Source organism: Moschus berezovskii, chromosome 18 (genome assembly GCF_049115385.1).
Source record: "Moschus berezovskii isolate FMDL1 chromosome 18, NW_MosBer_1.0, whole genome shotgun sequence".
NCBI lineage: Eukaryota > Metazoa > Chordata > Mammalia > Artiodactyla > Moschidae > Moschus > Moschus berezovskii.
Window position 1 is genome coordinate 67,792,957 of NC_142477.1, and position 12,778 is coordinate 67,805,734.

General features: G+C 41.7%; 1 protein-coding gene across 1 annotated transcript; it reads right to left on the reverse strand.

Annotated features, from left to right (window-relative positions):
• Positions 1-2,519: 2,519 nt before the first annotated feature.
• On the reverse strand, positions 2,520-7,260 carry LOC148775008 (small EDRK-rich factor 1). The gene is made up of 3 exons (XM_088827573.1): positions 7,091-7,260; positions 5,973-6,081; positions 2,520-2,779 (listed from the first exon to the last, which is right to left on the reverse strand). Exons 1-3 carry the CDS (start codon positions 7,095-7,097, stop codon positions 2,707-2,709), a joined length of 189 nt encoding a protein of 62 aa, XP_088683699.1. The 5' UTR covers positions 7,098-7,260; the 3' UTR covers positions 2,520-2,706.
• Between the last annotated feature and the right edge of the window lie 5,518 nt (positions 7,261-12,778).

Genomic DNA, 12,778 nt, shown 5'->3' on the forward strand with positions numbered 1-12,778 from the left:
AGGGAAGTTCCACCATCATATAAAATTTTGAAGATGAAAGATAACCCCCACAATAGAACACAACTTTATTTTAACTGAAAATCTGTGTTAATATGAAGATAACTCAAGCTAAAAAACATGTTTGCCTTATTTGTATTAGAGACACTTAGGATTCCATCCTGTTTATGGTTGGTACCATTGGTAAGTGACCTATCACAAGATCACTAGAACCATCGTTAAGATGTTAGGTGAACTCTTAAAGATCTGTCCATTCATGTAGTGGTAGATGTAATAGATGATTAGTAAAAACCTGAATTGTATGATGTTAAAAATCAAGTATTTGAGTAATACTTTAAAGTTATTCATCACTTCATGATATTTTTATTCTTCTTGCAATAAATATGCATGTTTATTTCAGAATAGAATGAGGTTTCAAAAGTCAATTTCTCTAAGTTAATATGTTTCCAAATTTAAAATCAAGTTACAAATTTTTGAAGAATCTCAGAGCAGATTAAAATTGGCAAATATATATAATAAAGGTAGTGGATCAGTCAGCAAAAAGCTAGTATGAAGGTTAAAAGACAAAAGCAACTAAAACTACAATTAGATGCTAAGTAATGCATAAAATAAAAAGATACAAAATATATCAAAAACATAAAACATAGGATGTGGAGAAAAGGGAACACTTGTACATTGTTGGTGGGTATGTAAATTGGTGTAGCCACTATGGAAAACAGCATGGAGGATCCTTAAAAAACTAAAACAGAACCACCATATGATCCAGCAATAACGCTCTTCAGAGTATCTAAAGAAAATGAAAACACTAATTTGAAAAGAGGCATGCACCCCAATGTGCACAGCAGCATTATTTACAATAGCTGAGATATGGAAGCAATCTAGTGTCCTGTCAACAGATGAATGGATAAAGAAGATGTGGTATATGTGTGTGTGTGCAGATTCACACACACACACGATTAAATACTACGCAGCGATAAAAAAAAAAGAAAATTTGCCATTTGCAACAACGTACGTGGACTTGGTGGGAATTATGCTTAGTGAAGTGAGTTAGACAAAGACAAATACCGTATAGTTTCACTTACATGTGTAAACAGACTGCAATAAAAAAATATTAACATTTCCATAAAAAAAGAGGCACTCTTGGAACACTAAGAGTGAATCCTAATGTAAACTATGTACTTCGGGTGATAATGATGTGTCAATGTAGGTTCATTAGTTATAACACTAAGAGTGAATCCTAATGTAAACTATGTACTTTGGGTGGTAATGATGTGTCAATGTAGGTTCATTAGTTATAACAGAGGTACCACTCTGGCTGGGGATGTTCATAATGGGGAGGCTATGCATGAGTAAGGCCAGGGGGTATACCAGAAATCTAATAAATTTTGCTGTGACCCTAGTTTTGCTCTAAAAAAATAAAGCCTATTATAAAAGGCACTTACTTATCAATAATTACCTTAAACGTAAATGGGTTGAAATTTTCAAAAAGGCTAGGAAACAATTCTCATAGCCATCAATAGTTCAGTGTTGAGTTCATGAATAGTTTTTAAAGTTTGGGACAAACTGTAGTATTTGCTATTTGAAGTACTATTTGTAATTGGCATATTACAATGTAACATTGGTCTTCATTTCCAACTTAAAATGCCTAAAAATGCCTAACAGGTTTTTAGATTTGTGAATTTTAGTTGAAATGTATTTTATGATGTTACTAAACCTGCAGAAATATTGAAATATTTCAGAGAACTTATTCACTGTACATTTAATTTATTTTATTTATAAAAGTTGCTGCTGCTGCTGCTGCTGCTGAGTCACTTCAGTCGTGTCCGACTCTGTGTGACCCCATAGACGGAAGCCCACCAGGCTCCCCCGTCCCTGGGATTCTCCAGGCAAGAACACTGGAGTGGGTTGCCATTTCCTTCTCCAACGTGTGAAAGTGAAAAGTGAAGTCGCTCAGTCGTGTCCGACTCTTAGCGACCCCATGGATTGCAGCCTACCAGGCTCCTCCATCCATGGGTTATGAACTGTAAAAAAAAAAAAAGAAAATAACTCGGTATACAAAAAATAAAATAAACTGTTAAAAAAATAAATAAATAAAAATCACGTTACTTAATAAAAAAAAAAATAATTTCTCTAAAAAAAAAAAAAAAGGCACTTAGTCCAGAAAATTTTAAAGCTGTGAGTAGAGTTCTTACTGAGACTTCATTTAGTTTACCTTCTTTCAGTTGTTCCAAGTGGTTTGCACTATTTTGTAAATTCTTCAAGTGAACTATTTGATTACAAAGCAAAATTAGATCAATACATTCTGCTATACTATGTTATATATGTTATATTAGTATTTGTTATATATAAACTATTATACTATTATATATTATAAAGTAGACTTTAAAGATCTACTTTAACAAAGTTTATGGCAAAGATTCTAGATTTGTATACACGATCCTATTACCTGATCATATTACCTTTCTAATAAATTATATAAATGCTCACTGCTGATAAAATAATGTTCACCAACATGTCATATGCATGGTTAGTGTTTTATTCTTTGAAGAATGGTTCTGAAATATCACACTCAGTCAGGTTGAAAGGACAAGTTTAAAATACTTTTATAAGGATATAACATATGCACTGACTGTTCACTCTACGAAATCTTGGTCATAGAGCTTACGGTACACCTAGTTAGCAGTAGCACCCAGGTTTTCCAGACAGTCATTATTTCTCTCTTGTTTGCATAGACTTCTTCTCATTGGCTGCCTTCTGCTTTTGTTGCATGATCTCAGAGTCCCTATAATGGGGAAAAAGGCTGTAAGTCATTACAGAAAAATTATGTTCTCCCTTGTATTCTATAATAATCTATTCAGTATCATAGAAGACAATTTAAAAGAAGATATACAATTTCATGTCTTTCCATTTGCATGGATGGAGATGGAATGGGAAGGCAAAGAATGGAAATGCTTTGAAGTCAGGTCTTATCTTGAATACAATTTATATTCAGGTATGTGTGTGTGTCCTTATGTTTCATATACACCACACATATACACATCATTTGACATGAGGCAGTTATATGCAGAAATAATGGCGATTATTCTTGGCTGTCAGCACAGTTAATTCACTCTAAATTTTTTCATGAAAGGGGCATTTCAGAAGTGTTCTAGATATCTTAGGTGATACCTAGGATTAGGACATAGATGTCATTATATTAAGCAATTCAGTTTCTTACAAGCCAAAAGCCAAATAGCTAGTGATGAAAAATGGATTACACTCATGCAGGATATTCAGGGCATTTTCTCAACCCTTTGTGTCTCTGGTTGAACCTGCAAGTACTGTGAACTAAGACCAAACTTCCTGGGCTGGATGGTCCATGAGCCCATATTAAAAACATATTAAATCACCATACATTCAACAGCTCCAGTATGCCAGGCGCTTTGCTGGCTCTGAATTAAATCCTACAACAACTTTTGAGTTATTGTCTTTATGTTTCAGGTTAAAAAGTTAAAGGCTTAGAGCTAACTCATCTGCCTCAAATCACATAAAAACCAAGGTGTGTCCAGTTTCAAAGTCTAGGCTCTTTTCTATATTGTCACTGCATATTTAATATTAGGTTTTAATTCAGGATGAGTAGTTCTGTCCATATCATTAAGACATTTCTGTAAAGCCAATAGCAAAAATAAAGAATGAGAAGGAAGGAAAAACAAGACAGTTACCAAAAAAATGAGGTATCCTAAATAAAAACAGTTACTTTTCTGTTTGTAACCAAACTCTGCTGTTTGCTGTATGACACTAGTAGTGTTATTGAAGTTCAGAGCCTCAGTCTCTCATTGCATGCATTGAGGCTATACTGCTTTGCAGGATTGCAATGAATAGAGGTTAATATAGAGCACCTAGCACAGGTGTGTAAATAGTGTGTAGTCAGTCATTAAGCAGTGGCTATCACTAAGCCAAGCTGTACTAGGTTTCCCAACAAAAATACTATTTCAGGGTTACTAACCTATACCACTCCACTGATTAGTTCACCTCTACTCCTATCTAAGCCAATTTAAAGCAAAGCTTATCACTTTAACAATAAATGTCATAGAAAGTGTGAAGTGGTAATTAAGGGATTCAACCTCATTAAACTCTGGCTGTATTTCACAATAGGGAACTTTTAAAATCAGGTTTAACTTAAGTATAATAAAATGCACCTTTTTTGGGACCTTGCAGCATGGTGGCATCAGTTCAGTTCAGTTCAGTCGCTCAGTCGTGTCCAACTCTTTGCAACCCCATGAATCACAGCACGCCAGGCCTCCCTGTCCATCACCAATTCCCGGAGTTCACTCAAACTCATGTCCATCGAGTCAGTGATGCCATCCAGCCATTTCATTCTCTGTCGTCCCCTTCTCCTTCTGCCCCAAATCCTTCCCAGCATCAGAGTCTTTTCCAGTGAGTCAACTCGTCGCATGAGGTGGCCAAAGTATTGGAGTTTCAGCTTTAGCATCAGTCCTTCCAATGAACACCCAGGACTGATCTCCTTTAGAATGGACTGGTTGGATCTCCTTGCAGTCCAAGGGACTCTCAAGAGTCTTCTCCAGCACCACAGTTCAAAAGCATCCATTCTTCGGCGATCAGCTTTCTTCACAGTCCAACTCTCACATCCATACATGACCACGGGAAAAACCATACCCTTTACTAGACAGACCTTTGTTGGAAAAGTAATGTCTCTGCTTTTTAATGTGCTATCTAGGTTGGTCATAACTTTCCTTCCAAGGAGTAAGCGTCTTTTAATTTCACGGTTGCAATCAGCATCCACAGTGATTTTGGAGCCCAAAAAAATAAAGTCTGACACTGTTTCCACTGTTTCCCCATCTATTTCCCATGAAGTGATGGGACCAGATGCCATGATCTTTGTTTTCTGAATGTTGAGCTTCAAGCCAGCCTTTTCACTCTCTTCTTTCACTTTCATCAAGAGGCTTTTGAGTTCCTCTTCACTTTCTGCCATAAGGGTGGTGTCATCTGCATATCTGAGGTTATTGATATTTCTCCCAGCAATCTTGATTCCAGCTTGTGCTTCTTTCAGCCCAGCGTTCCTCATGATGGCATCAATTCAGTTCAGTTCAGTTCAGTCGCTCAGTCGTGTCCGACTCTTTGCTACCCCATGATGGCATATGGGATCTTAATTCCAGGACCAGCACAGAGCCTTAGCCACTGGACCACCAGGGAAGTCTCCCTAAAGCACCTTTTAATATCCAACCCCAGACCAATTAAATCAGGACTGGGTGTGAGGCATAGCTTTGAGCAGACGTCAAGGCTTCCCAGGTGGTTCTAATGTGTAGCCAGGCTTGAGGACTGCAGAGAAGCCATAATGAACCCTGTGTCATCAATTATTCACTTGATCTCCAAGTTACATGGACAACAAAATTTGATTTTAGAATAAAATTAAATTTCACTAACTTTTTTTTTAGAAAAATGAATGATTTTCCTAAACAAAACCTTAAGTTGTAGTGTTAAAGTATTTCTGTAGCAACTGTATATTATTTGTCATTTATAGTCATATATCAAGGTTGTACATCTGCATTCTCTCCAATTCAGTGGCTTCTGAAGATATAACTACATATACTTTGTGTCTCTTTCAAAAGAGTTATCAATATGATTGGTGACCTGTCATACAGACAAGTATAGGTAGGTTGTCTGCTTTGAAAATGTTTATCCTTAGCACCTAACAATGCTTTGCACACAGAAGCTAAATGAAATTCTTACGGTTGCTGTGGAGTTGAGTGAAATTCTCTGCAAGACAAAGTATAGCTTGAGAGCTTCAAATTCTTCATCCATGAGTTGGGATAATGACTACCCCACACAGTTTTAGTATGACTGGCACATAACCGATAGGCAGCTGTTACCCGTTCCTGCAGGTTAGGCCTCATTCTACTAAGGACTTAAAAACCGCTTTCCATTCTTCAAAATAAAAACTTCTGTGACTTGAGATTTTCTTCACTATCACTTACCGCTGCTTCCTCTGAGAGGTAGTCAGGCTATCCTCTTTTCTTTTTCCCTTACTAATTTCCTGGGATTTCTTCATGTTTTTCTGGCGGGCAAGTTCTCGTTGATTTCCACCTACAAAAAGAAACAGTCATGTTATTTTTCCATCTCCAAAATTAATAATTCCATTCTCGGGCTCTTATTTAAAAGGATTTGAAGTTTGCTTTTGAAGAGATGAGCCAGCAGAGTACTGCATGGAAAGGTGTTTAGGGATCTGATGACAAGGAGGAAGCTTAAAGGTAGACACTTAAAGTCTTAATAATAATATGGTACCCGTTAAGGTGCTCACTGACTATAAATACCAGGCCTCTTAAAAGAGGCATTCCAATGGTCTGTCTATATGGACCAGTATCCTAAAATAAGGTCTGGCTTTTTGAGATGAAGAGCGAAAGATCCATACCACAGATCGTATCTCGCATACATTCTGTTGCTTTTAGTCGCTCAGTTGTGTCCAACTCTTTTGCGACCCCCATGGACTGTAGCCCGCCAGGCTCCTCTGTTCATGGGATTTCCCAGGCAAGAATACTGGAGTGGGTTGCCATTTCCTTTTCCAGGGGATCTTCCAGGGCCAGGGATCGAGCCTGTATCTCCTGTATTGGCAGGCGGGTTCTTAACCGCTGAGCCACCAGAGAAGCCCTCGCATAAGTTGGTCCATTGTAAGTCAACCGTTAAGCGAGCAAATTCAGCTGCTTCCAAGACAGTACCTTCCAGGGCCAAACAAAGAACTAGGGAGGAGACCCAGTGCTCATTAGGCCTCAGGACTTTGGGTAACTCAAAGTACCAGCATAAACCACCTCCAGACCTAGGACCTCGCTCCCAGGGATGTCCACACCCCTCACCTCCGGGGAGGCGTTCCTTACGTGTCAACTCGCACCTGTGATGCAGACACCTCCCTGCCGGACCTTTCAGGCCGGACCAGACTCAGTCGCCCCTCTCTCTCCGCGGACTAAACACCTGGCCCGCGCGGCCGCTAGACCCAAGGGGTTTCACCAGCCCGCCCCTGCCTCCTCGCCCGCCACGCCGCGGGGCTCGACTTCCTTGCAGGACACTCCCCTCCGCTTTCCCTACCCGTCCGCACACTCACGGGCCATGATGACAGCCGGACCGAGCCTGGAAGAGAGCGACTCGGGAAAGCAACGACCGCCTCGCACGCTCAGCCGCCGTCTCCGCCCGGCGATCCGGAGACCGAGCGCCCGCCGACCCCGCCGGGTACGCCTGTGCTCCGCCGGCGGCCCCGCCCACCGCGCCCCGACAACAGCCGCCGGCGTGGCCGGCCAGCGGCTGCGCGTGCGCGGCCAGGAGGGCGGGGCCGTGCGCTGCCCGGGCTCCGCAGCGGCCGCTGCAGGAGGAGCGCTGTAGGTCGGGCTCAGGGGTCCCTTCGGCCGTGCAAGTTTGGTAGCGTCCTGAAAGCGGGTCCTTGAGTCTGAGAGAGGTATAGGCGTGTGCGGATTTCCTCCCCCTGTATCCGGGGCGCTGGGGCTCCACTAGCCCCCATATTTTTGGTAAAGACGTAAACACAACAGTATCCATAAGTTTTTCGACAAAGAACGTTAGTTTTTTTGTTGTTGTTTCCCGCATCCCATTGTAGAGGCCGAACGGAGAGAAGGGGGCCAGAACAGGTTAAAGGTTAATTGTGAAAGGCAATGTTGGCCCTTTACATATTTTCCTTCTTTATTCACGCACCAAGCCTGCAAGGTAGGCTTGTGCTGTGCTGTGCTTAGTTATTCAGTCTTGTCCGACTCTGCGACCTCAGGGGCTGCCACGGGATTCTCCGGGCAAGAACACTGGAGTAGGTTGCCATGCTCTCCTCCTCCAGGGGATCTTCCCAACCTCAGGGATCGAATCCAGGTCTCCCACGTTGCAGGCGGATTCTTTACCATCTGAGCCACCAGGGAAGCCCAAGGTAGGCTTAATTCTCATTTTAGGAAAGAGGAGCCTGAGACTCTGAGACCAAAAGCGCAGACCTAATAAGTAGAGACTGGTAGAAGTGAGATTCAAATTTAAAAAGGACTCTCAAGTCTCTTCATTTCCCATTTGATCCCAGTGCGCTTGTGACAGTGGATAGTACTTTAGAGTTCTGTGGATCTGTGCTTGGGTTGTGTGATGGGGAGAGAATGTTAGGGAATGCCGTCTTATCACGAATTCAAAATAGCCGAGAATAAAAGTTAGGACCAACCTAGACAGCATATTAAAAGGCAGAGACATTGCTTTGCCAACAAAGGTTCATCTAGTCAAGGCTATGGTTTTTCCAGTAGTCATGTATGGGTGTGAGAGTTGGACGATAAAGAAAGCTGAGCGCCAAAGAATTGACGCTTTTGAACTGTGGTTTTGGAGAAGACTTTTGAACTTTTGAACATCACTTGGACTGCAAGGAGATCCAACCAGTCCATCCTAAAGGAGATAAGTCCTGAGTGTTCATTGGAAGGACTGATGTTGAAACTGAAACTCTAATATTTTGGCCACCTGATTTGAAGAACTGACTCATTTGAAAAGACCCTGATGCTGGGAAAGATTGAAGGTGGAAGGAGAAGGGGACGACAGAGGATGAGATGGTTGGATGGCATCACCGACTCAATGGACATGAGTTTAGGTAAACTCTGGGAGCTGGCGATGGACGGAGAAGCCTGGTGCTTCCCTGTGGTCCATGGGGTGGCAAAGAGTTGGACATGACTGAGCAACTGAACTGAACTGAACCTTAAACTTACATAAAAGCTATGGAGCATCTGCCATTGCTAGAAACAGCCATGTAGATGCTTGGTGCTTATTTTCTTTGTCTATTCCTCTATTACAAACTGAGAAATGTGTAGAGTTTGTCTGGACACCCTAAAAATCACCCTATTTTTAAAAAGTTTTTAATTTGGAAGGTTTCTTATATACAAAAGTATAGAAAATACCGTGATGGACCTCTAAGTATATACAACCAAGCTTCAACAATTTTTATTTCACCTCATAAAAACTACCTGAGGGTTCTGGACGTGGGATATCTGGATATTGAAAGCCCAGCTTTCCCAATGAGTAGATGTGTGAACTTGGGAATATCATTTCATTGCATTAAAGCTTTCTTACCTAAAAGTTGGAGAGGTAATTGTACCTCTTTACTCATCAAATGAATATATGTGAAGTGCTCAGTGCCCAGCACAGGAACGTACTGTTAGTTATACGTGAGTACGTATAACTTTCAACCTCCCAAAGCCTTTCCTGCTTACCACTATCCCTGAATCCCACTCGTCCTCCTCAGTACTCCTTATAGGCCAGGTGTCTGTTTCCACTTAGGGTCCTCTTTTACAGTAACTTGAGCAGGGGAAAAGATTGATTTTCTGGCGCTTGATAGAGATAAAGAGATCATCTAAAGAGGAAGGGAGGGGAGTTTGGGATTAAAGTTAAATGGTAGAGTTGTTTCTGTGTCTGGTCTTAAGAGTCTAATTGAGTTTTTTCTTTGCACCTACAACTACAGTTTTTGAGTTGCAGGGATACACATGATATATACTATGTATACAAGTAATAGGTGTGTCTGCCAGAGAAACCTGGGGACTTTTAAAATTATAATACTGTTAAGACTACACCAACTTTGATATGTAAAAATATCTTATGATTTTATTTTAAACAGTAAAATTGAATCTGACTGTTCAGAAAACAAAGATCATGGCATCTGGTCCCATCACTTCATGGGAAATAGATGGGGAAACAGTGGAAGTAGTGTCAGACTTTATTTTTTTGGGCTCCAAAATCACTGTGGATGCTGATTGCAGCCATGAAATTAAAAGATGCTTACTCCTTGGAAGGAAAGTTATGACCAACCTAGATAGCATATTAAAAAGCAGAGACATTACTTTGCCAACAAAGGTCCATCTAGTCAAGGCTATGGTTTTCCAGTGGTCATGTATGGATGTGAGAGTTGGACTGTGAAGAAAGCTGATTGCCGAAGAATTGATGCTTTTGAACTGTGGTGTTGGAGAAGACTCTTGAGGGTCCCTTGGACTGCAAGGAGATCCAACCAGTCCATTCTAGAGGAGATCAATCCTGGGTGTTCATTGGAAGGACTGATACTAAAACTGAAACTCCAATACTTTGGCCACCTCATGCGACGAGTTGACTCACTGGAAAAGACTCTGATGCTGGGAGGGATTGGGGGTGGGAGGAGACAGGGACGACAGAGAATGAGATGGCTGGATGACATCACCGACTCGATGGACATGAGTTTGAGTAAACTCCGGGAGTTGGTGATGGACAGGGAGGCCTGGCGTGTTGTGATTCATGGGGTTGCAAAGAGTCGGACACGACTGAGCGACTGAACTGTAGTCCCACCACTTTACAAATGGGAAATTAAATCCTAGTCATTATTTACATCTTTACCCACAGAATTGTGTGAATACCATAGACTTTTAGGTGAAACAGGACATTTGGGGAAAGGTCTGGTGTCTTCAGTGTATACCAGAATATGCTGTCCAAAACTGTATGGTTCTGGCAGTAGCTCTGACATTCTTGAGATATCTTCAACAGGGGTTATTTTTGTCAAGTCCTTGAGCTCTCTTAGGTGTGTTTAAAGTCTTGTTCCCTCTCCAGAGTACTGGAGGGAGCCCATGTCAGACCTTCATTTCCTTCCCAGTCTTAAAGGAATCTCTTCTGATTTTTCAGCCTTGTTTTCCTACTCTTAAAAACACTTGTCTCTTTTCTTTCTGTTTCTGGATGAACTAGCAATCTCTTTAATCAGTTCAGGATTTTATTCCCTTGACATTTTGTTGTTAATGTAGTAAGATGTTCTTGTAGAATTTTCTTCTCCTTCTAAGAAGGAAGTCAGGTCTTTGTTTTCCACTTATGAGTCAGGGGACTTCTATAACCAGTTCAAACACAGGCCTACAATCTACAGGGTCAGCCTGTTCTCTGGACTTTTTCCCTCTCATCATAGAGCACTTCCCTAACTTGCATAAAGTAAGCCAGCCTCCCATTAACCTCTGTTATAATTTCCTTTAAATTTCTTTCATGGCATTTAATAATTCTTAAATTATTTTGTTCACTTGTTGAATTTTTTTCTCCCACCCAGTATTCCTTGCTTATTGCTCTACTGCTCCCTCTTGAAGCATATTAAGAATGCTCACATTCATTTACAAAGTTTATAGTAACTTTTAAATTTCTTTTAATTTTTGGCTGTGTCACAAGGTTTGTGGGGTCTTAGTTCCCTGATCAGAGATGAAACCAGTGCCCTTGGAAGTGAAAGTGCAGAGTGCTAACCACTGGACCTCCAGGGAATTCCCATTAACTATAATAATTTTTGAACAGAGATTATATTCACATTTAACAGTAAGGTATACAGTGAATGTTGTTCTTCCCATGACTTATTTCCCAGAAACACAGTTCCCTTCTTGGAAATTAACTATTACCACTTTTTAACACTTGAATTTTTAATCTACATTCTACTCAATTAAAATTTTTTTGAGAACTTTATTTTTTACCTTATTTGTTTATAGCTGTGCTGATCTTTGTTGCAGCTGGTGGACTTTTTCTCTAGTTGTGGAGAGGCAGGGCTACTCTAGTTGCTGTGCACAGACTTATTGTGGTGGTTTCTCTTGTTGCTGAGCACAGGCTGTAGGACCCAAGGGCTTCAGTAGTTCAACTTGTGGGCTCTAGAGTTGGGGCTCAATAGATCTGGTGCAGGGGCTTAGTTGCCCCTTGGCGTGTGGAATCTTAGTTCCCAGACCAGGGATCAGACCCACGTACCTTGCATTGGATCAAGGATTCTTAACCACTGGACCACCAGAGCAGTCTCTTCAATTTAGAATTTTTAAGCCTTAGGATGTGCTGATATTAGGTAGTTAGAATAGGTAAAAGGAGTCCAGAATGGCGGTGGCGAAAAGATAACGAAGAGAAAAGACCGCGAAAATAGAATAAAGGAAGGTCCGAGGACCGGAGTGAGGACCTCAGGTAAAACAAACAACACTCCTGGCTGGCCCAGTTTACATAGGGCAGGCCCAGGGAGACAGAAACATAAAAAGAGGAGCCAAAGGGTTGGGGCTCTCTCTCTCCCCGCCCCGCCCCCCCACGCGCTGGGGCGCTCTTCTCTTCCCGTCTTTGGATGGACGTGCCCTAATGAAATAGAGCTGTAACACTGATTTGTCGAAGACCTATAACACGGTCCGCTGGAGACCAGATAGCTATAACACAGTCTGTCCAAGACCCGAGAGCTGCGACCCGCTGAGGGGGCTGTAATGTCCGTCACTCCAAATCTTCGTTGCGACGAGACAAATACCGAGGAGCATACACTCGCCTGACACTGATGAACAGACAGTGTTCTACAGGACCCTGTAAAAATGCCCGGTGGCTCAGAGGGTAAAGCATCTGCCTGCAATGTGGGAGACCCGGGTCCAGTTCCTGGGTTGGGAAGATCCCCTGGAGAAGGAAATGGCAACCCATTCCAGTACCCTTGCCGGGAAAGTCCCATGGATAGAGAAGACTGGTAGGCTACAGTCCATGGGGTCACAAAGAGTCGGACACGACTGATCGGCTTCATTTTCACTAAAAATGGCCAGTAGTTTAAAAAGAATTTTTCTGGTCACACTACCTGGCGGGTGGGATGTTATTTAACAGGGATGGAACCCAGTGCCCTCTGCAATGGAATCACTGGATCATCAGGGAAGTCCCAAGGCCAGCAATTTTAATAATTTCCATAAAAGTGTGGGGTGAGGAATTTACTACTTCCTTCTCCTCTTTTGAACAACTCCTAAGGACCCCTGGAGAGGGAAGAGCACACCGCCACAAGTCTCTCTTTCAGTATTTC